This window comes from Culex quinquefasciatus, chromosome 1 (assembly GCF_015732765.1).
Source record: "Culex quinquefasciatus strain JHB chromosome 1, VPISU_Cqui_1.0_pri_paternal, whole genome shotgun sequence".
NCBI classification, from domain to species: Eukaryota; Metazoa; Arthropoda; class Insecta; order Diptera; family Culicidae; genus Culex; species Culex quinquefasciatus.
This window is the reverse complement of record NC_051861.1, coordinates 111,629,291-111,656,590: the sequence shown is the minus strand read 5'-3', so window position 1 is coordinate 111,656,590 and position 27,300 is coordinate 111,629,291. Positions and strand designations below refer to the sequence as shown.

The 27,300-nt window shown below is 28.3% G+C and overlaps 2 protein-coding genes across 2 annotated transcripts; one reads left to right on the top strand and one right to left on the bottom strand.

Annotated features, from left to right (window-relative positions):
* Nucleotides 1–7,139: 7,139 nt before the first annotated feature.
* On the bottom strand, nt 7,140–8,221 carry LOC119767687 (40S ribosomal protein S10b). Its single transcript, XM_038256859.1, has 3 exons — nt 8,107–8,221; nt 7,373–7,834; nt 7,140–7,299 (listed from the first exon to the last, which is right to left on the bottom strand). The coding sequence occupies exons 2-3, from the start codon at nt 7,832–7,834 to the stop codon at nt 7,264–7,266; spliced, it is 498 nt and encodes a 165-aa protein (XP_038112787.1). The 5' UTR covers nt 8,107–8,221; the 3' UTR covers nt 7,140–7,263.
* Nucleotides 8,222–16,924: 8,703 nt separating this feature from the next.
* Nucleotides 16,925–24,391, top strand: LOC119767686 (uncharacterized serine-rich protein C215.13). Its single transcript, XM_038256845.1, has 3 exons — nt 16,925–17,052; nt 17,114–18,336; nt 23,241–24,391. The coding sequence occupies exons 2-3, from the start codon at nt 17,127–17,129 to the stop codon at nt 24,377–24,379; spliced, it is 2,349 nt and encodes a 782-aa protein (XP_038112773.1). The 5' UTR covers nt 16,925–17,052; nt 17,114–17,126; the 3' UTR covers nt 24,380–24,391.
* Nucleotides 24,392–27,300: the final 2,909 nt, after the last annotated feature.

Below are 27,300 nucleotides of genomic sequence, written 5' to 3'. Positions count from 1 at the left end.
TTCTGCCCATTAGATTTTTTTCTTGACCGGTTCCTTCCGAAGTGCGTATACCGCTTAAACAAGCCGGCGTTTGTAAAATTTTGAAGAGATTTTTTTTCACTATGCATTTTTCTCCTCAAAAATTACGCATGAGAGTTGAATCTAATGTAAAACAGACGCAGCCACCCGAAAATGTATTATAAAAATTGAAGCGGCCAGCTCCACTGCGCCGTGTTTACCGCAGAAAGGAATCTGAGAACGGATCAGATTTCACAAAAAATCTACTGGGGAGGAAGGATGCGTGGACATACCGTACCAAACGCTTCGATTCAGCCGCCTAACTAACGCGGTGTAAAAATCAGTAAGTTGAACTGAAATTCTGCGTTAATTTGGCTGTCAACTTGGTTTGTTTTGAATATTTTCCAAACAGTCAGCTAAAAACTCAAGACAGCCTTTGGCAACAGCCAAACATAATTTAAATAATTATTTTTAATTATTTGTCCTGCGGTCGTATCAACGCGCGTGAACCTAGGCGTGAACTCTAATTATTGACGCCCGCAGTAATAACTGTTATCGTGTTCAAAGCGGCTTTTGACAAAAAAACAAAAAAAAAACTAAGATTCAATTTAAAATTGAGTTATTTTTTGCCATATTCTTTTCTTGCAAACAAATTTTCTTTTGCAAAAAAAATAATTTTGGATGATGATGGTTTTTATGTCGGCATTTTTTTTATATGATTCTTGGATTTGTGTGTTACTTTATTTACACTTTTTATTTTTTCAAACAAATTTGTTGTTTAGTTTTTATTTTTAGTGTACATTGAAAAAAAATTATTCATCAAAAGTAACGTTCCACAATTTTAAAACTCTTTTATGATGATTATTTTAATTAAATTTCTCGACTCACGGTCGAGATTTCTCGAAGGTATGATTACGATCTACCATCGATAAATTATGACTTATCATCGATAAATTACAATCAAAATTTGTAATTGAATTATTTTCGAGATTATTTTGAATATTTTAATTTAAACGAAATAGTTTTAAAAAAAAGTTACTTAATCTCGTACTTAATCCACCTTTAGGTGGTTGGTGCCTTCCTCGCATTCATAAAGTGAATACACTGCACAGCATCAAAATTGTATAAATAACACTTCATTTTTATCAAAATATCTGAGAACCTCAAAATATTGTATTAAGAACACTAAAGTACTTTTCTAAACTTCATAAAATTAACTAGGGTCTTGTGGGACCCCAAGACGGATCGAATGAGACCAAAACGGTCCAAATCGGTTCAGCCAGTCCGGAGATAATCGTGTGCATATTTTTCGGTGCACGGACTTACAGACATACACACGCACAGACATTTGTTCAGAATTTGATTCTTAGTCGATAGTTACACGTGAAGGTGGGTCTACGAGGTCGAATAAAGAAGTTCATTTTTCTCATTGAGGTGAGCAAGGCAAACACACTAATCTCAAAAAAATATTTGTTTTAAATGTGATAAAGTACAAAATTTAAAAACAAATATTTTTAATGAAAAATAGTTAAATTTGATTTATTCGTTTCAAATATTTCACAAAATTTTAAAGCCTTCAAAATCTTAAATAAATAAATATCAAAATAACATTTAAAAAAGAAAAACAATTACATATATAACATATAATAAATTCCAAAAATGTCCACATATAAAAAAAAAATCTAGAATTTTGTTGAAATTTGAATAAATGAAAATTCTGAACAACTGAAATTTCAAAAAACATCAAATTATTCGCTCTACAGCATTGCCTTGGCGTTCCCGATTACGGGATTCCTACTCGAAACTTGATGTCCGAAGGCTTGATTGTTGAGGCAATTGCAAACCTCTTTTTACACCTAAGCTTCCATTCACCCCGGGATTCGAACTGACGACCTTTGGATTGTGAGTCCAACTGTCTACCAGCGACTCCACCGGGACAGGACCCAGGGAGACGACTCCTACACCTAGACTGAGCTATCGACCTAACCTCTAGGTTAGACCGGGGCCAACATTTACTTCCCCATCCGACGGAAGGCGTGATCAGACAAATCTCGTCTCAAAATTTGCCACCGGGAACTTCTGGGATCGAACCCAGGCCGACTGGGTGAGAGGCAATCACGCTTACCGCTACACCACGGTCCCGGAAATTTATATTTTTTAAATTCTAAAGTCTTAAGACAATATTAGAAAATTCTAAAATTCTTTAGTTCGGAAATTCCCAACATTTAGAATCTCATGTTCTATCAATGTATTTTTTTATTCCCTAAAACTAAATTATAAATTACGTAGATTCTGTCATTCTGATTTTTTTTAACTAACGACTATAACCTCGAAATTTGTTAAATTTACAATTCTTACAAATCTTTAGTTGTCTTTACCTGGGTGCCGAATAGTGGTTCGCAAAACGGCCTCAAGTTTGAACTGTCAAAGTGGAACCAATTTACTGTTCGCCAAAAGTAGATAGTATTGTTATCGATCACTGAAAAAATTATTTTTTTCGATGACGTTCGATGATGTTTTTTTTTGGTTTTTGAAGGCGAGATTGCATTTTTTATAATTATGAATTGAAGTTGTTTATGGAGTCGATGCGGTTGTATCCATCTAAAAGCTGTCTTAATCTTGATTTGATTCCGTTTGAAAACCTACTGGTTTAGTGAAAATCTTCTCTGTTTGTTGGATCAGGAAGAGCTGTAGGACTTCAAAATCAGCATGGGAATTATTCTGCAACATCGCAGAATGACACTTTCGCTGCAGTTCTTCGTCATTCGAAGAAAAACCTCTTCTAACCGATCAAAACTTGAAAACACACAGAATTTTCCAGCAAAAAATATCAAAAACTAGCCAAAATGAAACACAAACAACAGATTATAAACAGCTCATTTATCAGAAAGAAAAAAGTCATGCTAGTGCTTGAACAGCTGCCTAATTTGTAGATGTAAACAAAGTGAGATCATTCGAAAAACACGTTACGCATTCGCTCTATTCATCACCTAACTGCCGCCCCGAAATCCCAAAATAAAAATGACTAATTGCCTCTATTGATAGACAAATAAAGTCAGGCCAGTCCCAGCTTGAAAATTCACCAAATTAACCAATAAATTTTTACTTTTTTGAGTCAAATTTTGGGTAGAGGTATTATTATTTCAAGAAATATTGAAGTTGATTTGATTTGATTTTGATTTGATGTGATAACCAACAGGGCCACAAGGATGACCTATGTAGCGGTTGCCTAGAATTACAGTGGCTCAGACTCAAAGGGAGCATCTTCAAATTACTGCCGTATGAAGGGCCAAAAGGGGGTGGTTGGACGCGTACGAGCAAAATCACTCACGGTGTCCTCAGGGGAAGAGAATCTCCTTCCGCCAGTAACTTCCAATAACTCAGAAAAAAGTCTGACAAAGCTGAAAAACAGGGCTCGCACCCTGTTGGGGGCCTAAAAGGGCGCGGCAGACAGCTGGAGACTGACAGGGGTCAATAGATGTAGTAATTAGGCAATCCTTTAGAATTGTATAATTAATAAACTATTTCCCCCTTGTGACGTAGTTCTGGTCTTCCACTATCTACATCCAATCTCCGCCATTACAGCATACCGTCCACTGCCCTGATGCTCCCTCCCCGATCCCCGGCTTTGATTCTAACTACTGATGAAAAGGAAAATCATAGATGAGAAAAGGTCAATGCGGATGGAGAGCAAATCGAGCTCAGTATCCCCTCACAAAGACTGGTAGTAAGTGTGAAAAAGACAGTGGAAAATATAAAGAAAGGCAGAAAAATAAAAAGATAGAATATCAATGCGGATGGATCGATGATCCCCTCACAATGACAAAAAAGAGACAGATGATAGGGAGAGTAAAAGAAGAACAGAAAATCAGGAATAAGAAATAGTCAATGCAGATGAATGGCAAATTATGCTCAATATTCCTCACAAGTTAAATACTTTGAATACTTTAAATGCTTTGAATACTTTAAATACTTTAACATTTTTTAAATACTTCAAACACTTTCAATACTTTAAATACTTTAAATGCTTTAAATGCTTTAAATATTTTGAATATTTTAAATAATTAAAATACTATAAATACCTTAAATATTTGAAATACTTTAAATACATTAAATACATAAAATACATATAATACTTTAAATACTTTAAATAGTTTAAATACTTTAAATAAATGCTTTAAGTACATTAAATACTTTAAAATCTTTAAATATTTTAAATACTTTAAATACTATAAATATTAAATACTTTTAATACCTAAAATACTTTAACCATTTTTAATACTTCAAATACATACTTAATACTTCAAATACTTCAAATATTTTAAATCCTTAAAGACTTTAAATACCTTAAATACTATAAATCCTTTCAAAACTTCAAATACTCAAAATACTTTGTATTTTTTGAATACTGTGAATACATTGAATACTTTAAATACTTTGAATGCTTTTAATACTTTAATACTTTAAATATTTAAATTCAATACTTTAAATATTTTAGATACTTAAAATACTTTTTAAACTTTCAATACTTAAATACTTCAAATACTTTTAAAACATTTTTTTTCAATACTTAAAATACTTTCAAAATTTCAAATGAAATGAGAAATTGTGGAGCCGATGGAGAGCAAATAGAGCTCAGTAACCTCTTTAAAAACATCAATATAGAAAAATATTCAGCACACTACTTCATTAATTTGAAATGATTGTAAAGCTAAGAACAAGATTGTCCGTTTGACACAGTGGTGAACGCAGAACGCTGTGCCAGTTCGATTTTTCCATCAACTGTCAGTCGAACAATCTGCAGGGGTTGCTTTGTTCAATCGTCGATGACTGGCAGGCTATGATGACAGGCGCAAAATTTTGCGTTTGCGTTCAGGCCTGACGGACAATCTCGTTCTTACCTTAACTACCACCTTATCACCCACACTTCTATTTTTAAATATGTAAACAAATTGGAAATTCAAAATTGATAAAAACGGACGTTAATAAATTAATGAATGTCGCAAAAATTTCAATCAGTTTTATTTTTTCATTAAAATTATGAATAATTTTACTCTGAATCAAAGTTGTATCTGTTTTATAGCAGAAACATTTTTGAACCAAAATTTGTAATCTGTTTAACTTTATTACATTCAAATCATAAAATCAGAAAAACAGAATTATTTTCCTATATCCACCAAAACATAAACAGAGTACCTTTAACAAATTAATAATTTTATATTCAAAAATATATCATGTGAAAATTTTTGTTAAACACTGAAAAATTGAGCGAAACCAATCAAAACCAGTGTGGATTCGAAAAAATAATAATAAAAAAATAAGAAGGCCATGGAAATCAGAACTTTGACACAAAAAAATATAAAAGTCATTGCCTTGGCTTGGCATACATGACAAAAGCTATTAAATAAGAAAAATGGAACTTCGTCACCGGGATTCTGCTGTACATCCGCAACCTTATCCCGTTCCGGTCGGTCCGTCCAACAGCTTCGACTGCGCCAGGGTTTCCCACAACAGCGCCGTCGGACTCTTAACAGTACCGATATCTATCTTCTTTCAAACTTCCAAAGGTCACGATCCCATGAAAGGCTCTCTTCAAAAACTTCCAAGGTTCTTTGTTTTAACTGGCGCTCCATAAACACCCGGATTTTTTTTTCTACACTCTTAAAAAACAGTAGAATTTTTCTTCGCAAAAATTCCTTTCTGTTTCAAACACTAATTCATTTGCAGGGGCACTCCTCCTCTTCCTGGGAGAATTAACTGTACGCGAGGGACCACGAAACGGAACCGACAACTTTGAATTACAAAATCTTTTTTGGATTTTTACTGAAAAATCTTTTTTCAGCAAAATTGACGCGAGCAAAATTTTTTTCGACCTTCCTGTTACGCGAGCTACTTTGATCTGTCATTATTATTTCAAGAAATATTGAAGAGTTGAATAAATGTTGAAAAATTGTTGATTAGAATTGTAAAAAAAGGTGTAACATTTTTTGAGCTTCTCATGGCGTTATCGCAGCACTCACTTTTTACCTATTATAGGACGAACTAGATTCGAGCGGCAAAATTCTAGTCAATTTTAAAATTCTGATATTCTCAAATTTTGAATGTCCTACATTTCCAATATTCAAAAAAATAACAGAAAACAAATAATTTAAAAATCCACAAAATTAAAATACCATAACTATGAATTCCTTTTTACTGTGTTTTTTTTTATAAATTAAAAAATTCTTAAACATTTAGGATTTTTTTATCCTTATGTTCTTGAATTTTAAAACTCTTCAATATTAAGATTATAAATCTTTTAAATTCTTAAATTGAAATATTGTGAAATTCTGAAACATTAAAATTTGCGATTTTAATAATCTTATAGATTTTTTTGAATTCCTCAATTATGAAAATGTAATCCGAGAATATGGCATTTCTGAAAGTTCTAAAATTTATCAATTCTTCTATAATTAAATTTAAAATTTAATTTAAAAATATCAGAGATAGAAAAAAAATCGAAATGACTATTGATGTTAAACTTTTCATTATTGAAATTCAAAAAAATCCCAAACCTTCAATTTTAAAATCTCTTAGCTTCTGAAATTTGAAAATTCAGCTGATTTTTTTTATTAAAATCCTTAACATTTTCCAATTTTCTTAATTATGACTTTCAAATTTTACAATTCAAAAGCTCTAAAGTAAAATGTCCGAGCCACGTAACGCTTCCGCCTCGTAAGCGAGAGATCGGGGTTCAAACCCAGCTCGGACTGGTGATCTTTTCCCTTCTGGATTCAATTGCTTAGTAAAGGGAAGGAAGCGTATCATCACAAGCTGGACCTTAACATTCACACTAAGTTTAAATCGGAATTTGAACTAACTTTTCGGATGCTTTGAACAATTATTCACAATTAACAAATACAATTAGTTTCTACATTAGAAGTTTGTAGTGATTACAAACAAAACCGACAATCCAGGATAAATTTTCAAAAAGGACGTTGCTCGTGACGTGAATCAAACTAATGTTTAGTTTTTGCCTCCTTTCTCAAAATTTATAAAGCAACTCTTGCCCAAACAACGTCCAGTTTGAAAACTTACCTCGAAATCAGACGATCTCCCTTAGGGACGTTTCTCTTTTCCGAATCAAAATCCAAAACAGGTTCGCTTGGCGTTCCGCACTTGTTTGGGGTGGCTTAAATCATAGAACTTTGTTTTATTGTTAAATGTACACGAACAACAAAGTTAAAGTGCTCCGTAATCCGTGTCCACTCCGGCTTAAGGGTAAGCTTACTGGGGCCGGGCTCCGCGGCCAAATCCACCACGCTAAAATTAGATGGAAAAAGCAGTCGTCGGTTAGTATTTGAAGGTCAATTGGAAAGGGGGGGGGACCACTTACGAACTCAACATCGCCAGCTCCGGCACCGACGTCGCCCTTCTTGTCCGGTCCTCCGGCCTGCTGCGTCCGGCGGTACGCCTGTCGGTCCTCGCCGGGGCCTCCCTTGCGGTCATCGCGATCGCCGCGGGGTCCACCGGGACCGCCGGCACCACGGGCGCGCTGGGGCTCCGAACGGGCCGCCCGCTTCAGCGTCGACGGAACAATCTCCGGGGGCAGGTGCAGGTACGAGCGCAGATACTCGATGCCCTCGTTCGTCAGGTACCAGTAGTAGTGACGCCACGCAAACTGCTCCTTGACAAAGTTCTTCGACTTGAGCGACTGCATCGTCTTGATGACGTGCAGGTTCGGAATCTGCTCCAGCTCCGGGTGCTTCGGGGCGTAGAAATCCTTCTGCGCGACCAACACGCCCTCCTTGAAGAGGTACTCGTAGATGGCGACGCGATGAGCTTTGGGCATAAACATCTGCAAACGAAACCAAAATCAATCACCATTTTCCGTAATAATCCGTTCCTCCGCCGCAAGAAAGAAAGAGGTTAGAGACGCATTCATTGTTGACACTGGCGCGCACCAAGGTGACGACGACCAAAATTTTCACCACCCAATTTCCACGCAAAAAACAATTCTTTTCCAACGAAAAACCACCCCAAATCACCCGTCGTCACCCGGCGCTCACAATGCACGCACTTTCACCCACAATCTTGCACGAATTTCACGAAATTTTCACCAAAATTCACCTTGGCAGCAGAAATGTGTTACAACAATTCCATACGATTGCCGGAAAGAGAAAGAGAGAAGGGTGCGCGGCACCGATGACAGGTAGCCCTGGTGCGAAGGAGAGAGAGTGATGACAGCCAGATGGCTGGTTTAGCAGCTGTCAACGGATGACAGGCGCGCGGTGGAACGCAAAGTGCGCTTCCGGAAGTGCGGTTGGGTCAACTGGCACGGAGGGAAGTTTGTTTTGGGTTTCCTTAAAAAAATTAGGGTTCAAAAGAAAAATATTAATCGAGGTTGAAAGAATACAGAACAAATTCGTTAATTGGGTACTAAAGCCCTATGTCAGTTTTTATGTACAACGGTAAAAAACACGATTAAAAACCATTTCTGATCACATTTTTTCATTTTAATGCAAAAAAAAAAAAAAATATTGACAAGACAACATTTTTCGATGGATCAACTATGGTCCCCTTGGAATGAACTGTCAAGTAGGAGCTTTTCTGTCAAGAAGGACCGCGAGGATAATTTTTCAAAATTGATTTAAAAATCAATTTTAAACTCTTTGTGGTCGTACAAAGGGTCATTGTACTCAGAAAAATAAGCTTTATCGCTGTAAACAATAATATCAGCAATCTTAGCTTCATTTTAGGACCCAATTGGGCTCTAAAGCTCTATGTCAATTTTTATGTACAACGATTTAAAACACGCATGAAACCACTTTTTGTTGATTATTTTAATGCAAAATAAAAGTTGACTATAGTTGTCTATAGACAACATTTTTTCGATGGATCAACTATGATCCCCTTGGAAAGAGCTGTCAAGAAGAACCTTTTCTTTCAAGAAGGGTCGCGAGGTTTATTTTTCAAAATTGATTTAAAAATACATTTTTTTTTGTCGTACAAAGAGTCATTGTACTAAGAAAAATAAGCTTTGGGAACAATAATATCAAAAATTTTAGCTTAACTTTAGGACCCTAGTTAGGACCCAATTCTAAAACCCTAAACCTAGCTAAACAGCTAAAATGGTAAAATTCCAAAATTTCAAAATCTTCATTTCTGAGACTCTAAATTTCTAAAACAATAACACTTCAAAAATTTCAAATTTAAAAATTCTACATATCTCTATAGATTTCTAAAATCATAATATTACAAAAAAAAAATCTAAATTTCTAAGACTCTAGATTTCTTAAAACATAAATGAGCAATTCTCTACGAAATCGGTCTTTTTTCTTCAATTTTAATTTTTGTATTTTTTAATCCGGCTGAAACTTTTTTGGTGCCTTCGGTATGCCCAAAGAAGCCATTTTGCATCATTAGTTTGTCCATATAATTTTCCATACAAATTCGGCAGCTGTCCATACAAAAATGATGTATGAAAATTCAAAAATCTGTATCTTTTGAAGGAATTTTTGATCGATTTGGTGTCTTCGGCAAAGTTGTAGGTATGGATACGGACTACACTGGAAAAATAATACACGGTAAAAAAATTTGGTGATTTTTTATTTAACTTTATCACTAAAACTTGATTTACAAAAAACACTATTTTTAATTTTTTTATTTTTGATATGTTTTAGAAGACATAAAATGCCAACTTTTCAGAAATTTCCAGGTTGTGCAAAATCACTGACCGAGTTATGAATTTTTAATCAATACTGATTTTTTCAAAAAATCGAAATTTCGGTCGTAAAAATTTTTCAACTTCATTTTTCGATGTAAAATCAAATTTGCAATCAAAAAGTACTTTACTAAAATTTTGATAAAGTGCACCGTTTTCAAGTTTTAGCCATATTTAAGTGACTTTTTTGAAAATAGTCGCAGTTTTTCATTTTTTTAAATTAGTGCACATGTTTGCCCAGTTTTGAAAAAAATATTTTTGAAAAGCTGAGAAAATTCTCTATATTTTGCTTATTCGGACTATGTTGATACGACCTTTAGTTGCTGAGATATTGCAATGCAAAGGTTTAAAAACAGGAAAATTGATGTTTTCTAAGTTTCACCCAAACAACCCACCATTTTCTATCGTCAATATCTCAGCAACTAATGGTCCGATTTTCAATGTTAATATATGAAACAATTGTGAAATTTTCCGATCTTTTCGAAAAAATATTTTTGGAATTTTCAAATCAAGACAAACATTTTAAAAGGGCGTAATATTGAATGTTTGGCCTTTGTGAAATGTTAGTCTTGATTTGAAAATTCCAAAATATTTTTTCGAAGAGATCGGAAAATTTCACAAATGTTGCATATATTAACATTGAAAATCGGACCATTAGTTGCTGAGATATTGACGATAGAAAATGGTGGGTTGTTTGGGTGAAACTTAGAAAACATCAATTTTCCTGTTTTTAAACCTTTGCATTGCAATATCTCAGCAACTAAAGGTCGTATCAACAAAGTCCAAATAAGCAAAATATAGAGAATTTTCTCAGCTTTTCAAAATATTTTTTCAAAACTGGGCAAACATGTGCACTAATTTAAAAATGAAAACTGCGACTATTTTCAAAAAAGTCACTTAAATATGGCTATAACTTGAAAACGGTGCACTTTATCAAAATTTCAGTAAAGTACTTTTTGATTGCAAATTTGATTTTACATCGAAAATGAAGTTGAAAATTTTACGACCAAAATTTCGATTTTTTGAAAAATCAGTATTGATTAAAAATTCATAACTCGGTCAGTGATTTTGCACAACCTGAAATTTCTGAAAAGTTGGCATTTTATGCCTTCTAAAACATATCAAAAATAAAAAATTAAAAATAGTGTTTTTTGTAAATCAAGTTTTAGTGATAAAGTTAAATAAAAAATCACCAAATTTTTTTACCGTGTATTATTTTTCCAGTGTAGTCCGTATCCATACCTACAACTTTGCCGAAGACACCAAATCGATCAAAAATTCCTTCAAAAGATACAGATTTTTGAATTTTCATACATCATTTTTGTATGGACAGCTGCCGAATTTGTATGGAAAATTATATGGACAAACTAATGATGCAAAATGGCTTCTTTGGGCATACCGAAGGCACCAAAAAAGTTTCAGTCGGATTAAAAAATACAAAAAAAATCGAATGACCGAAATCCTAGAGAACTGCTCAAATAAAATAACAAAAATTCCAACATTCTAATATTCTAAAATTCTAAAATTCTAAAATTCTAAAATTCTAAAATTCTAAAATTCTAAAATTCTAAAATTCTAAAATTCTAAAATTCTAAAATTCTAAAATTCTAAAATTCTAAAATTCTAAAATTCTAAAATTCTAAAATTCTAAAATTCTAAAATTTAAAATTTAAAATTTAAAATTCTAAAATTTAAAATTTAAAATTCTAAAATTTAAAATTCTAAAATTTAAAATTTAAAATTTAAAATTTAAAATTTTAAAATTTAAAATTCTAAAATTTAAAATTTAAAATTCTAAAATTTAAAATTTAAAAAAATTTTAAAATTTAAAATTTAAAATTTAAAATTCTAAAATTCTAAAATTCTAAAATTTAAAATTCTAAAATTTAAAATTTAAAATTTTAAAATTTAAAATTTTAAAATTCTAAAATTTAAAATTCTAAAATTTAAAATTCTAAAATTCTAAAATTTAAAATTTAAAATTTAAAATTCTAAAATTTAAAATTTAAATTTTAAAATTTAAAATTTAAAATTTAAAATTTAAAATTCTAAAATTCTAAAATCTAAAATTCTAAAATTTAAAATTTAAAATTTTAAAATTTAAAATTCTAAAATTTAAAATTTAAAATTTAAAATTTAAAATTCTAAAATTTAAAATTCTAAAATTCTAAAATTCTAAAATTTAAAATTTAAAAATTAAAATTCTAAAATTTAAAATTTAAAATTCTAAAATCAATTTAAAATTTAAAATTCTAAAATTTAAAATTCTAAAATTAAAATTTAAAATTCTAAAATTTAAAATTCTAAAATTCTAAAATTCTAAAATTCTAAAATTCTAAAATCTAAAATTTAAAATTTTAAAATTTAAATTTAAAATTTAAAATTCTAAAATTCTAAAATTTAAAATTTAAAATTTAAAATTTAAAATTCTAAAATTTAAAATTTAAAATTTAAAATTTAAAATTCTAAAATTCTAAAATTCTAAAATTTAAAATTTAAAATTCTAAAATTAAAATTTAAAATTTAAAATTCTAAAATTTAAAATTTAAAATTTAAAATTCTAAAATTTAAAATTCTAAAATTCTAAAATTTAAAATTTAAAATTTAAAATTCTAAAATTTAAAATTCTAAAATTTAAAATTTAAAATTCTAAAATTTAAAATTTAAAATTTCTAAAATTCTAAAATTCTAAAATTTAAAATTTAAAATTTAAAATTTAAAATTTAAAATTTAAAATTCTAAAATTCTAAAATTCTAATTTAAAATTTAAAATTCTAAAAATCTAAAATTCTAAAATTTAAAATTCTAAAATTTAAAATTTAAAATTTAAAATTTAAAATTTTAAAATTTAAAATTCTAAAATTCTAAAATTTAAAATTCTAAAATTTAAAATTTAAAATTTAAAATTTAAAATTTAAAATTTAAAATTCTAAAATTTAAAATTTAAAATTTAAAATTCTAAAATTCAAAATTTAAAATTTAAAATTTAAAATTTAAAATTTAAAATTTAAAATTTAAAATTTAAAATTTAAAATCTTAAAATTTAAAATTCTAAAATTCTAAAATTTAAAATTTAAAATTCTAAAATTTAAAATTCTAAAATTCTAAAATTTAAAATTTAAAATTTAAAATTCTAAAATTTAAAATTTAAAATTTAAAATTTAAAATTTAAAATTTAAAATTTTCTAAAATTTTAAAATTCTAAAATTCTAAAATTTAAAATTTAAAATTTAAAATTTAAAATTCTAAAATTCTAAAATTTAAAATTCTAAAATTTAAAATTCTAAAATTCTAAAATTTAAAATTTAAAATTCTAAAATTTTAAAATTTAAAATTTAAAATTCTAAAATTTAAAATTTAAAATTCTAAAATTCTAAAATTTAAAATTCTAAAATTCTAAAATTTAAAATTTAAAATTTAAAATTTAAAATTTAAAATTCTAAAATTTAAAATTTTAAAATTTAAAATTCTAAAATTCTAAAATTCTAAAATTTCTAAAATTTAAAATTTAAAATTTAAAATTTAAAATTTAAAATTTAAAATCTAAAATCTAAAATTCTAAAATTCTAAAATTTAAAATTCTAAAATTTAAAATTTAAAATTCTAAAATTCTAAAATTCTAAAATTTAAAATTTAAAATTGTCAAAATTGTCAAAATTGTCAAAATTGTCAAATTGTCAAAATTGTCAAAATTGTCAAAATTGTCAAATTGTCAAAATTGTCAAAATTGTCAAAATTGTCAAAATTGTCAAAATTGTCAAAATTGTCAAAATTGTCAAAATTGTCAAAATTGTCAAAATTGTCAAAATTGTCAAAATTGTCAAAATTGTCAAAATTGTAAAATTGTCAAAATTGTCAAAATTGTCAAAATTGTCAAAATTGTCAAAATTGTCAAAATTGTCAAAATTGTCAAAATTGTCAAAATTGTCAAAATTGTCAAAATTGTCAAAATTGTCAAAATTGCCAAAATTGTCAAAATTGTCAAAATTGTCAAAATTGTCAAAATTGCCAAAATTGTCAAAACTAATGATGCAAAATGGCTTCTTTGGGCATACCGAAGGCACCAAAAAAGTTTCAGTCGGATTAAAAAATACAAAAAAAATCGAATGACCGAAATCCTAGAGAACTGCTCAAATAAAATAACAAAAATTCCAACATTCTAATATTCTAAAATTCTAAAATTCTAAAATTCTAAAATTCTAAAATTCTAAAATTCTAAAATTCTAAAATTCTAAAATTTAAAATTTAAAATTCTAAAATTCTAAAATTTAAAATTTAAAATTCTAAAATTTAAAATTTAAAATTTAAAATTCTAAAATTCTAAAATTTAAAATTCTAAAATTTAAAATTTAAAATTTAAAATTTAAAATTTAAAATTTAAAATTTAAAATTCTAAAATTCTAAAATTTTAAAATTTAAAATTCTAAAATTTAAAATTTAAAATTTCTAAAATTTAAAATTTAAAATTTTAAAATTTAAAATTTAAAATTCTAAAATTTAAAATTTAAAATTTAAAATTTAAAATTTAAAATTTAAAATTTAAAATTTAAAATTTAAAATTTAAAATTCTAAAATTCTAAAATTTAAAATTTAAAATTTAAAAATTCTAAAATTCTAAAATTCTAAAATTTAAAATTTAAAATTTAAAATTTAAAATTTAAAATTTAAAATTTTAAAATTTAAAATTTAAAATTCTAAAATTTAAAATCTAAAATTTAAAATTTAAAATTTAAAATTCTAAAATTTAAAATTTAAAATTCTAAAATTTAAAATTTAAAATTTAAAATTTAAAATTTAAAATTTAAAATTCTAAAATTTAAAATTTAAAATTCTAAAATTCTAAAATTTAAAATTTAAAATTTAAAATTCTAAAATTCTAAAATTTAAAATTCTAAAATTCTAAAATTCTAAAATTCTAAAATTTAAAATTCTAAAATTTAAAATTTAAAATCTAAAAATGTAAAATTCTAAAATTTAAAAATCTAAAATTTTAAAATTTAAAATTTAAATTCTAAAATTTAAAATTTAAAATTTAAAATTTAAAATTTAAAATTCTAAAATTTAAAATTCTAAAATTCTAAAATTTAAAATTTAAAATTTAAAATTTAAAATTTAAAATTCTAAAATTTAAAATTCTAAAATTCTAAAATTCTAAAATTTAAAATTTAAAATTTAAAATTTAAAATTTAAAATTCTAAAATTTAAAATTTTAAAATTTAAAATTTAAAATTTAAAATTTAAATTCTAAAATTTAAAATTCTAAAATTCTAAAATTTAAAATTCTAAAATTTAAAATTTAAAATTTAAAATTTAAAATTCTAAAATTCTAAAATTCTAAAATTCTAAAATTTAAAATTTAAAATTCTAAAATTTAAAATTCTAAAATTTTAAAATTCTAAAATTCTAAAATTTAAAATTCTAAAATTCTAAAATTCTAAAATTCTAAAATTTAAAATTTAAAATTTAAAATTTAAAATTCTAAAATTTAAAATTTAAAATTTAAAATTTAAAAATTCTAAAATTTAAAATTTAAAATTTAAAATTTAAAATCTAAAATTTAAAATTCTAAAATTTAAAATTCTAAAATTTAAAATTCTAAAATTTAAAATTCTAAAATTTAAAATTCTAAAATTTAAAATTTAAAATTTAAAATTCTAAAATTCTAAAATTTAAAATTTAAAATTTAAAATTTAAAATTTAAAATTCTAAATTTTAAAATTTAAAATTTAAAATCTAAAATCTAAAATTTAAAATTCTAAAATCTAAAATTCTAAAATTTAAAATTTAAAATTCTAAAATTCTAAAATTTTAAAATTTAAAATTCTAAAATTCTAAAATTTAAAATCTAAAATTTAAAATTTCTAAAATTCTAAAATTTAAAATTTAAAATTCTAAAATTTAAAATTTAAAATTCTAAAATTTAAAATTCTAAAATTTAAAATTTAAAATTAAAATTCTAAAATTTAAAATTCTAAAATTTAAAATTCTAAAATTTAAAATTCTAAAATTTAAAATTCTAAAATTTAAAATTTAAAATTTAAAATTCTAAAATTCTAAAATTCTAAAATTTAAAATTTAAAATTTAAAATTTAAAATTCTAAAATTTAAAATTTAAAATTTAAAATTTAAAATTTAAAATTCTAAAATTCTAAAATTCTAAAATTTAAAATTTAAAATCTAAAATTTAAAATTCTAAAATTCTAAAATCTAAAATTCTAAAATCTAAAATCTAAAATTGTCAAAATTGTCAAAATTGTCAAATTGTCAAAATTGTCAAAATTGTCAAAATTGTCAAATTGTCAAAATTGTCAAAATTGTCAAATTGTCAAAATTGTCAAAATTGTCAAAATTGTCAAAATTGTCAAAATTGTCAAAATTGTCAAAATTGTCAAAATTGTCAAAATTGTCAAAATTGTCAAAATTGTCAAAATTGTCAAAATTGTCAAAATTGTCAAAATTGTCAAAATTGTCAAAATTGTCAAAATTGTCAAAATTGTCAAAATTGTCAAAATTGTCAAAATTGTCAAAATTGTCAAATTGTCAAAATTGTCAAAATTGTCAAATTGTCAAAATTGTCAAAATTGTCAAATTGTCAAATTGTCAAAATTGCCAAAATTGTCAAATTGTCAAAATTGTCAAAATTGTCAAAATTGTCAAAATTGTCAAAATTGTCAAAATTGTCAAAATTGTCAAAATTGTCAAAATTGTCAAAATTGTCAAAATTGTCAAAATTGTCAAAATTGTCAAAATTGTCAAAATTGTCAAAATTGTCAAAATTGACAAAATTGTCAAAATTTTTCAAAATTGTCAAAATTTTTCAAACTTGTCAAAATTGTCGAAATTGTAAAAATTGTAAAATTTTAATAATTGTAAATTTTTTAAAAAAATTAAAAATGGTAAAAATTGTAAAAAAATTCAAAATTGTCAAATTTGTCAAATTGAAAAAAATGTCAAAATTAACAAAATTGGCAAAATTGATAAAATTACAGTAAGATAACTAAATTTATTCATTCCAGTGTAGGTTCAGTTTCAACAAAAACTGAGTGATTTCAAACGTGCGTGTCGGCATCCAGTTGACCCAATCATCGCGGTTGACCCAATCGCTCCCAGTTCGATTTTTCCACTATCGGTCAGCCCGACAACGCTTTGTTCAACGGTCGATGTCCGGCGGTCTGACGGTCACCACGCAAAAACGCAAACTTTTCAAAAACAAAAACACACAACCAGCAGACACGCACAGACACAAAAACAGTTGGAGGATCGAAGCAAGCCGCGACCGTTGACATTGTGCAAAAAGTTGCTTTTTTTTCGCGAAATTTTGGAAGTTTTGGATATTTTTAGGGAAAATTTCGGTAAGTTTTTGTTTTGTTCGATGCTAAATTTGTGATGTGACAAGGAATTTTGTTTCCGCAGACACACAGCAACGATGGACCGTTTGGCGAGACTTCGGACTCGCTCGTCGGCGGGTGGGCCGTTGAATGCCAGCACGACGTCTTCGCTGGCCGCCGGTTACGAAACGGCCAACGATGAGAGTTTGGTGTCCGGTTCCGGCTCGATTTACTTCTCGATGAGTGAGGATGGGACCAAAACAACGGCCGGTGAGGAAGAAGCCGTCGCGGAGGAGGAACCGACGCTGTCCGGGACGTTGGCCATTTCCGGCCACTCGTCGTCCGGGGTCGTCGATCAAACGCTCGAGAATGACTTTTCCGTGGAGGAGGTCAGCACGATCCGGAAGGCGACGATTGCGCACGCTTCGCCGGCGACTGTTCAAGTGGCCGCCGGAATGGCCGTTAAGTATCTGGGCGTTTCGTCGACGCCGGCGGCCGTCCCAAAGACGCCCAAATCGGTGGCCAAACCGAAAGACCTCAGCGGGATCGAACAGCTGGACCAGACGCCCTCGATTATGAAAAAGATGCGCGATCCGAAAACCCCGGCGGAATCGCCCTATTGCGAGGATCCGGAAGAGAGCAAGGTCACCCTGGACGGGAGCGGCCTCCAGGGACCAGTCCCGAGCAACAAGTCGTACGGCACCAACGTGTTGGCCAACTTTTTCGCCTCCCTCGACGTCAACTCCGCAACTCCAGGCCAGCCGGAAATCAAAGTCACCGAACCGGAAGAAGCCCTACAACCCGCTCCGCCGACCACATCCGGAACCACCCCCAACACCAAGCGAGACTCCAACTCGTGCGAAAACTTTTTCGAATCCCTCAAGAAAAACCCGACCACGGACGCCTCCTCCCGGCGCAAGTCCCTCGTCCGGAAGTCGCTCATCCCGAAGGTCGCGGCCATCGCCCGGCAGAACCGCGTCGCGTCCCCAATCTCTCGCCGATCCACCGCCGTACGCCTCATCCCGGACAAGCTGCGCGAAATGCGCAAGACGAACCAAACCGCCGAGCAGCTGGTCCAGTTCCGCCGGAAGTCGGTGGCCGTTCCGAGCGCGGCGACCACAACGGTGAAAAAGAGCGACGAATCGGTTCCGGTGCGCAAATCGATGGCCGTGGCGGCGGTGAAGGCGGCCAGTGCCGGTGCGGTCGCGAGCCGCAAGTCGGTGGTGCCACCGGCGACGGCCAACGGCCGCAAGTCGGTGCTTCCGGCGGTGAGCGCCGTGAGGCGTGGAGTCGTGTCCGCGACGGCAGGTTAGTTGCCCATTACTGAGATTGTACTTCAATTACTTAGCTTATTATTTGGGACTTAATTGCCTCGGTCTACTAAAAAATTTCTTACTTCAATTATTATGTGCCAATTTCTGAACTAATCAATTGGCTTCCAAATTACTTTTTCTTAAATTTTTCAACTATTTCAACAGCAATAAACATGCTTATCGTTTAATGTACCTAACATAGCTAACACAGATCGGAGGAAAGAAAATTCGAAAAAAATACACTAAAATTTAGAATAATCTAAATTAACATTTCATAAATTCACAAATTAAAAAAAACTGAAATTGAAGAGCGTTTAAGTCTCTTTAATTCGTTTTCATTCTTTTGAAATTGTATGAAAAAAATAAAACTTAAAAGGTGTTTTAATACATTGTTAATTTTTAAGTTTAAAAAGTTAAAAAAAAATTAATCAATATTTAAAAAAAAAACTAGAGTTTAAATAAATTTAAGATTTGTCTTAAATTTAAGAATATCAAAATATTACAGTTTTAGAATTAATAAATTTCATAAATTTTTTATCTTTGAAAGATGAGAATTAAAAAAAAACTAATTTTGAATTTGTTGAATTCAAGAATTTTGGAATTTTCATATTTTAAAATTAAGGTTTATAGAATTTTAGAAATTTAGGTTTAGAGAAATTCAGAATTTCAGAAGTTTAGAATGTTAAACTATAAAATTTATAATTTAAAAATATTGATGTTTTAGATTTTTTTTTATTTTTGAATTTCAGAGTTACACAATTTTAAAATTCCTCAATTTCAGAATTTAAAATTTTTAAAATTATTGAGCTTTAAGTTTTTAAATTTCAGAATTTTATATTTTTAAATCTACAATTTATAAAATTTTTAAGTTTTAGAGAATTTTAAAATTTAAATTTAAAATAAAAAAAAAACAAAATTTAGAATTTTAGAGTTGCAAAATTTTATTATTTTCAAATTTTAGGATTTCAGAGTTGCCCGTTCACAATAGTTTTCAAAGTTTTTTTTTTAAAGATTGAAGTGTCTTATAATTCATATTCAGAATTTTCATATTCTTAAACTCATGAATTTTATAACTCTGGATTTTTAGAATTTAAGAATTGTAGAATGTTAAACTTTATAAATTTTATGATTACATAATTTTGAAGCTTTAAAATTTTAGAGTTTTATAAACTCTGCAACACTAAATTTCTAAAAAAAACTGAAACAAAAACTCTAAAATTTAACAACATCAAAATTTTGAAATTATAAAATTTAATAAGTTTAACATTTTTAAACTCGGCAACTCTTAAATTTGTTAAAATTTTCAAAAATTTTGAAATTCTATTCATTTAAAATTTAAAACTGTAAAATTCAAAAATAAAAAAATATATTAATTCTAAAAATCCAAAATACTACAATTGTGGAATTCTAAAATACTATAACTCTGAATTCTAAAATTGTAAATTTTTATAAAATTTGTAAAAACTGATTGAAAAAGCAAAAATAATCTAAAATTTAAAAGCTTGAATTTTTAAATTTTATAATTTTAGAGTTTTAGGAGTTTAGAGTTTTAGGAATTTCAGAACTTTAGAAATATAACATTCAAAATTTTAAAATTTTAGAGTTCAAAAATTGTTAAACTTTATAAATTTTATATGACTCTAAAATTTAAAAAAGTTTTTTTTTCAGTTTTTCAGCAATTTTTTGTTGCAGAATTTTATATCTTGACAATTTTAGAATTTCAGAGTTATTGAATTTTAGAATCCCACAATTTTAGTATTTTAGTTTTTCAGATTTTAATTTTTTATTTTCGAACTTTACAACTTTAGAGGTTTAAATGAATAGAATTTCAGAAATTTAGGATTCAAAATTTTAAAATTATAGTTCAAAAATTTTAGAACTTATATAAAAGTTGCAGAAATGCAGAATTAAAAAATGTTAAACTTATTAAATTTTATAATTTCAAAATTTTGTTAAATTCTAGAGTTTTTGTTTCAGATTTTTTAGAAATTCAGTGTTGCAGAATTTTTAGAATTTTACAGTTTTAGAATTTCAGAGTTGTGGAATTTTAGAATTCCACAATTTAAATGTTTTTTTTTTAATAAAGAATTTCAAAATTTTAGTGTTTCAAATTAGCAGAATTTCAGAAATTTAGGATTCAAAATTTGAAATTTTTTGAGTTAATTTTTTTTAGAATTTAAATAAAAATTCCTGTATGTTTCCTTTATCCAGATTTTTAAGCGAAAATGGCGTTCCAATGTTGAACGTCCGATATGTCAAAATCGCGCAGTAGCACCAACATTAGAAAAAAAATGTGGCTGTCATGCCATGGCACACTTTTATCATAATGTTGGTACCACTGCGTGATTTTGACATTTCGGGCGTTCACCATTCGAACGCCATTTTCGCTTAAAAAGCTGGATAGAGTTTTAAAATTTTAGAGTTTTTGGATGATTTTTATAGTTTTTAGAACTTTAGAATTTTGGCATTTTACAATTTTAAACTTTCTGAATTATATATGTGATTTTTGAACTTCAGAATTATTAAGTCAATGAATTGTAGAATTTTTAGAAGCTCAGATTTTTTTTTAGTTTTTTTTTTAATTTTAGAGTTACAGGGTTACAAAATTCTATAATTATACAATTATACAATACAAAAAACAGAATTTATTATTTTTTAAAACGTTGAGTTTTACATTTTTAAATTCAACAATTTTATATTTTTAAATCTACATTTTTTAGAATTTAGAGTTTTAAAATTTAAGAGTGTTGAAATTTAAAATTTTAGTATTTGAGATTTTTAAAATTTAAAATTTTAGGATTAAAATAAAAACAGAATTTAGAATTTCAAGGTTGGCCGTTGAAAATATTTTTCAAAGTTTTATTTAAGGATTGAAGTGTCTTAAAATTTAAGAATTTAAAAACTATAAAGATTAATAATTTATGAATTTAATTATTTACGATGTTTAAAAATTTCAGAATTTTGGAATGTTAAAATAAGAAAAGATCAAGCAAAACAATGTGAAAGGGCTGAAGCCGAAGTGTAAACAAAGAGTCTGTCCTGCTCACGTCATCTGATGTTTACATTAGAAACGAGCAGGATAGACTCTTTGTTTACACTTCGGCATCGGCCCTTTTACAATGTTTTGCTGGAGATATAAATTTTAGGATCATATTTTTTTTAATTTCAGAGATTACGAATTTTCATATTCTTAAACTCATGAATTTTATAACATAGGATTTTTAGAATTTAAGATACGCAAAATTTTAAAATGTTAAACTGTATAAATTTTATAATTTAAACATTTCGAAGTTTTTAAATTTTAGTTTTTCAGATTTTTTTTTAATTGTTGAATTTTACAATTTTAGAGTTTAAAATGAAAAGAATTTTATAAAATTTAGGATTAAACATTTGAAAATTGTTAAGTTCAAAAATTTTAGAGTTTACATAAAATATGCAGAATTGCAGAATTTAAAAACGTTATTTTTTATAAGTATTATAACTTCAAAAAATTTAAGTTTTGTAAATTTTAGAATTTTTGTTTCAGTTTTTTTATAAAATTGAGAGCTTGCAAGTTTAAGAATTTCAGAGTTATAGAATTTTAGTATTATACAATTTTAATGTTTTTGATTTTCAGAATTTGTTTTTTTTTTATTTAAGAACTTTACAATTTTAAAGTTTCAAATGAATAAAATTTAGAATTTCAGAAATTTAGGATTCAAAATGTTAATATTTTAGAGTTCATTTTTTTTAGATTTTTTTATAAAAATTGCAGAATTGCAGAATAATTCTATTTATTTGAAAATGTTGAACTTTATGAATTTTATAATTTCTAAATTTTGAGATTTTAAATTTAACAGTTTTTGTTTCAGTTTAAAAAAAAAGTGTTTCAGAATTTATAGAACTTGACAATATAAAGATTTTCAGAGTTATATAATTTTAGAATTTCACAATTTTAGATTTTCAGAATTTGTTTTTTTTTTTAATTTCAGAATTTTGCAATTTTTAAGCTTTTTTTGAATTTTTGGAAATTTAACATTCAAAATTTTAAAATTTTAGAGTTAATTTTTTTTTAAATTTAAATAAAAATTTAAATATGGTTCCTATGTAGAATTTTAAAATTTTAGAGTTTTTAATAGTAGTTCATGCAACAAGTTGCAAAAAGAGGATTTTTTCAGCACGAGTCGTACATTTATCCAATGAGGTTCACCGATATTTTTGGTACAGAAAAGTAGGCTATTTCGTCGTTCAAGAATGACAGGAAAAGTGAGTAGTTTCACGATGGAATTGCAAAAATGGCTTTTATCATTTCAGAACTTAAGAATTTCAGCATTTTAGAATTTTAAATTTTTTGAATTGTATATATAATTTTAATATTTCATAATTTTTGAGTCAAAAAATGTTTTTTAGAGTTGAGAATTTTTAAAAGTTTAGATTTTTACAAATTTAAGGTTTGTAGAATTTTTAAAGTGTTTTTTTTTTCGATTTTAAAATTTCAGGGTTACAACATGTTAGAATTTTACAATTTAAGAATTTGTGGTTTTTACAACTGTAGAGTTTAAAAGAAAATCTAGAATTTCAAGGTTTTATTAAAATCTCCGAATTTTATAGATTTGAAATTTTAGTGCTGTGAAATTTTATTTTTTTTATTTTCAAAATGTTGACTTCTGAAGACTTTTTTTTTAAAGGAACAATAATTCAAATTATTTTTTTTTTGCTTCGCCTAGAATCAAGAATCTTGATCACCCAAAAACCACAAAAAAAAAAAATAGTCGAAAAACCTTTAAAATCCATAAATTATTTTTTTTACAGCATACAGAAAATTAAAAAAAAATTCGGGTCAATAAAATGTATTGAAACAGTTTTAAAATAGAAAATACAAATTCAACCTTAAAAACCCCTTTCCTCTTCTCTTCACAGCCCCGCGCGTCGCCCTCAAAATCCCCGCCAAGACAACCCTGTCCAACGGTCCCGACGGCAGCAGCAGCTCCTCCTCCTCGAGCCTCACCTCGGCCTCCACCCGCCGCACCCTCCTCGGCAAACGTCCCGCCACAGCAGCCGCCCCCGTAACGGCCACGTCCTCCCTGCCGGACAAACTCACGAGCGCGGAACAACCCGCGGCCAAACAGCGCAAATCGCTGGCCCCCGTCAAGGAAGCGATTCGCGTGTCCCCGCGGAACAAACCGGTTACCGTTCACCAGCAATCCCGAATCCGTCCGCCAACGTCGGCGGCGGTGTCGTCTTCGTTCAAGAAGCCGGAAACGTTCACCTGTGGCCAGTGCCAGCGCATCTTCCGGCTGCGGTCATCCTACGAGACGCACCTGAAGACGGTCCACCAGAATTCGCCACCCCAGCCATCATCCCCCACCAAGAGCTCCGACGTGGTCAGCTCCGGTGCCAAGTGCCAGTACTGCGGCAAGGCGTTTGCCGGGGCCCGGTTCCTCACGAACCACGTCGTGTCCAACTGCGACAAGGTTCCGCTGCCGGAGAAGCGCCGCCTGCTGGCCGAGGGCGAACGGGAAAGGGCGGCCAGCGTGAAGCGCGGCGGCACGCCGGATGCCGCCAAGAGGAAGCAGCAGCGCATGTCGATCCGTCCTCCGACGACGACCGGAAGTGGCTCGTCCTCGGCGAATCGCAGTGCCAGCAGCTCGACGACGACCCGTTCGGGCGACGAAACGGACACGTCCACGTGCAGTAGCAATGGGGGAGGAGGGGGTGGCGGAATGACCCGGAAGAAGGTGACGGTGCCGTCTCGCGGCGGTGGTGGCGGCATCAGCCGGACGCCCAACAAGGAGCTCAAGTGTCATCTGTGTGCGCGCCGGTTCTTGAACGCGGTGGAGTACGCGCTGCACGTGCAGGCCCACGCCAAGAATGGGAAGCCGGCGGCCGTTGGAACCGGAACGGGAGGTGGTGGTGACGGGGAGGACGTGGAGAATCAGCAGCAGGAGCAAATTGCGTCGGAGGAGGTGTCCAAACTGGTGCAGAAGCTGGTCACGCTGACGAAGGGCAGTGGCAAGGTGGCCGGGGCCGTGCTCAAGAGTAGCAACGTCAAGAAGTAGTGCAAACAACGATTTCAAAGAGGGGGGGAGTGATTTTGGCTTAATTTATTTTCACCTTTTGTGTTTTTTTTCTTTTGTGTAATTATTTTTACTTTCGGCTTGGGGCACTTTTCTTTCGTAAAAAAATAAATTCAACAGCCCTCACCATGCGTGCGCGAATGACAAATATGACAAATGTAGAGTTGTAAAAATTAAACTTGTTTGTTGTTTGTTTGCATATCACGGACGGATTCCCGGACAAACTGACTCGGCTGATCAGGGTTACGGATGACGACTTATCTAATCCGCGTCTCTTCGTATTCTCGTGTGTTTGGCAGATTGAGGACACGTTACAAAATTTCGTTACTAATTTAGAAAATGAAAAAAAGCAGTAAAAAAGAGTTTTTTTAAAAGGTCCAATAAACCAAATTTTCAGTTTTTGCTTTTTGGGTGGTTTTTAATATCCCTGGCTCAAGGCGGTTCCAAAACACCCATAAAGCAAAAGCTGAAAATTTGGAAATTAAAAAAAAAAAAACTCCAGAATTTTGCTATTTTTTTTTTAAACGTTTAATAAATTTGAAATTCTCAAAATTTAAAAAAATGAAAAATCTAAAAAATTACAAAAAAATTAAAACTATTTTTTTTAATTTCAAAAATCACAAAAATTTAAAAAAAAATTAAAAAAATCAAAAAAAAATTAAAAAATGCAAAAAAATCTAAAAGTTTAAAAAAAATTGAAAAAAATTAAAATTTAAAATATTAAAAAAAAAAATAAAAAGTTTAAAAAAAATATTTTTTTGAAATAAAAAACAAAACAAATTTAAAAAAATTTAAAGATAAAAAAAATATAATTTAACAAATTTAAAAATCTGAAAATTAAAAAAATCTTAAAAATTTCAAAATGTAAAAAAAAAACATTGAAAAAGTTAAAAAAAATTAAAAGTAAAAAAAACATGACTTTTTAAAAAAAAGGTTACCAAATTTAAAAATCTAAAAATATAAAAAAAAACAAAAAAAAAATAAAACTTTAAAAAATTTCTGAAAATAAAAAAATAATGTTTAAAAAAAATAAAAAAATGTAAAGTTCAAAATATAATAAAAAATAAAGCCGCAATAAAGCAAATATTTTTCAAAGTTTATGTCGCCCCCCCCCCCCCCTTTAAATTGGTCTGAAAAATCAGGGGGGGGGGGGCAAAAAAATATTTTTCCAAAAAACTTCCAAATTTCCATGAAAATAGTAGTCTGATAAACTGAAAACAATCTTAAATGAATTTTCTAAATTAATTATCATATTTAGCCTCGTATTTAGCATGTTTGGGCTTGTTTGAAAATGTTTTGAATTTTCATGAAATCCCAATGTACAGCACCGCAAAAAAAAAAATTTTTTTGTAAATTAATTATGGCAAAACGACTAGACAGGTGTATAATGCATTTTACACCACTCCCCCTTTTGGTCAGAGTCGAGGGATAAAAACTTCAAAAAATATTTGCAACGACCAAACTAAATTTCAAAAATTTAAAACAAATAATGAATACAAAAGAATCTAAAAATATATAAAATTTGAACAAAATTAAAATATTTAAAAAAATTAAAATTTAAAATATATGAAAAAAAATAAAAAATTTAAAAAGTTTAAAAAATATTTTTTTTTGAAACAAAAACAAATTATTTAAAAAAATTTAAATATAAAAAAAATAAAAATTTAACAAATTTAAAAATCGGAAAATAAAAAAAATCAAAAAATATTTAAAATATGAAACAAAAACATTAAAAAAGTTAAAAATATGAAAAAAATAAAAGTTAAAAAATCGGCTCCCCTCCCACTAACATTTACACACAAGATCCTCTGTAATTATTAAGTCAAATGTAATTACAAAAGCCGACTCGGTCCTAACCAGGTCCCAGTACCGAAAAGGACCTAATAAAAATTATTTTATGAAAAAAAAAAATTAAAATAAAAAAGTTACCAAATTTTAATTTTTTTTAAATTTTTCAAATAATTTTTTTTAATCTAAAATTAAAATAAAAACAAAAAAAAAACCTAAAAAAAATTGAAAATAAAAAAATATGTATAAAATATTTAAAAAAATAAAAAGTTCAAAAAAATTAAAAAAAAATAACAAAAATTCAAAACAATAAAAAAAAATTAAAAAATATTTAAAATCTTAAAAGCAATAAAGAAATTAAAAAAAAAATGAAAACTCTAAAATAAAATGTAGAAAAAAATAAAACTAAAATAATTTAAAAAATAAATATTAAACACGAAAAAACTCGTAAAAGTAAGAGCTTAAAATAAATTACAGAATTCAAAAAGAGTCTTCTAAATCTTCAACAAATTGAAACAGAAAAAAAATCTTTCAATTTGATCAACATCATTTTAAATTTCAGATTTTTTGATTTTTGGAATTTCTGATTTCTGGAACCTTTTCTTAAAAGGTCCAATAAACAAAATTTTCAGTTTTTGCTTTTTGGATTTTTTTTTTAATGTCCCTGACTTAAAGCGGGTTCAAAAACACCCAAAAGGCAAAACCAGAAATATTCTTTGAAAATTTCAATAGAATTAAAATGTTTTATAAACTTTTAGCATTTTTACGCATATCAACGCATAATTATTGATTTTGAAGGTAAACGAGAGAAAAAACGAAAAAAAAAACATATTTGGTAATTGCCTCGGCAATTGGGTACTAAAGCCCTTTGTCAATGACTCTTTTTCATGGTAATGCAAAAAAAAATATCGACAAGACAACATTTTTTCGATTGATCAACTATTGTCCGCTTGGAGCGAGCTGTCAAGTAGGAGCTTTTCTGTCAAGAAGGACCGCGAGGTTAATTTTTCAAAATTGATTTAAAAATCCATCTTAAACTCTTTGTGGTCGTACAAAGGGTCATTGTACTCAAAAAAATAAGCTTTATCGCTTTAAACAATAATATCAGCAGTCTA

What these genes read in the sequence shown, in the direction of transcription:
- LOC119767687 (XM_038256859.1), bottom strand. Translation starts at nt 7,834, where the DNA reads ATGTTTATGCCCAAAGCTCATCGCGTCGCCATCTACGAGTACCTCTTC. An exon ending in GAGCTGGCGATGTTGAGTTC is followed by an intron (nt 7,300 to 7,372) that starts GTAAGTGGTCCC and finishes ATCTAATTTTAG; the next exon opens with CGTGGTGGATTTGGCCGCGG.
- LOC119767686 (XM_038256845.1), top strand. Translation starts at nt 17,127, where the DNA reads ATGGACCGTTTGGCGAGACTTCGGACTCGCTCGTCGGCGGGTGGGCCG. An exon ending in AGTCGTGTCCGCGACGGCAG is followed by an intron (nt 18,337 to 23,240) that starts GTTAGTTGCCCA and finishes TTCTCTTCACAG; the next exon opens with CCCCGCGCGTCGCCCTCAAA.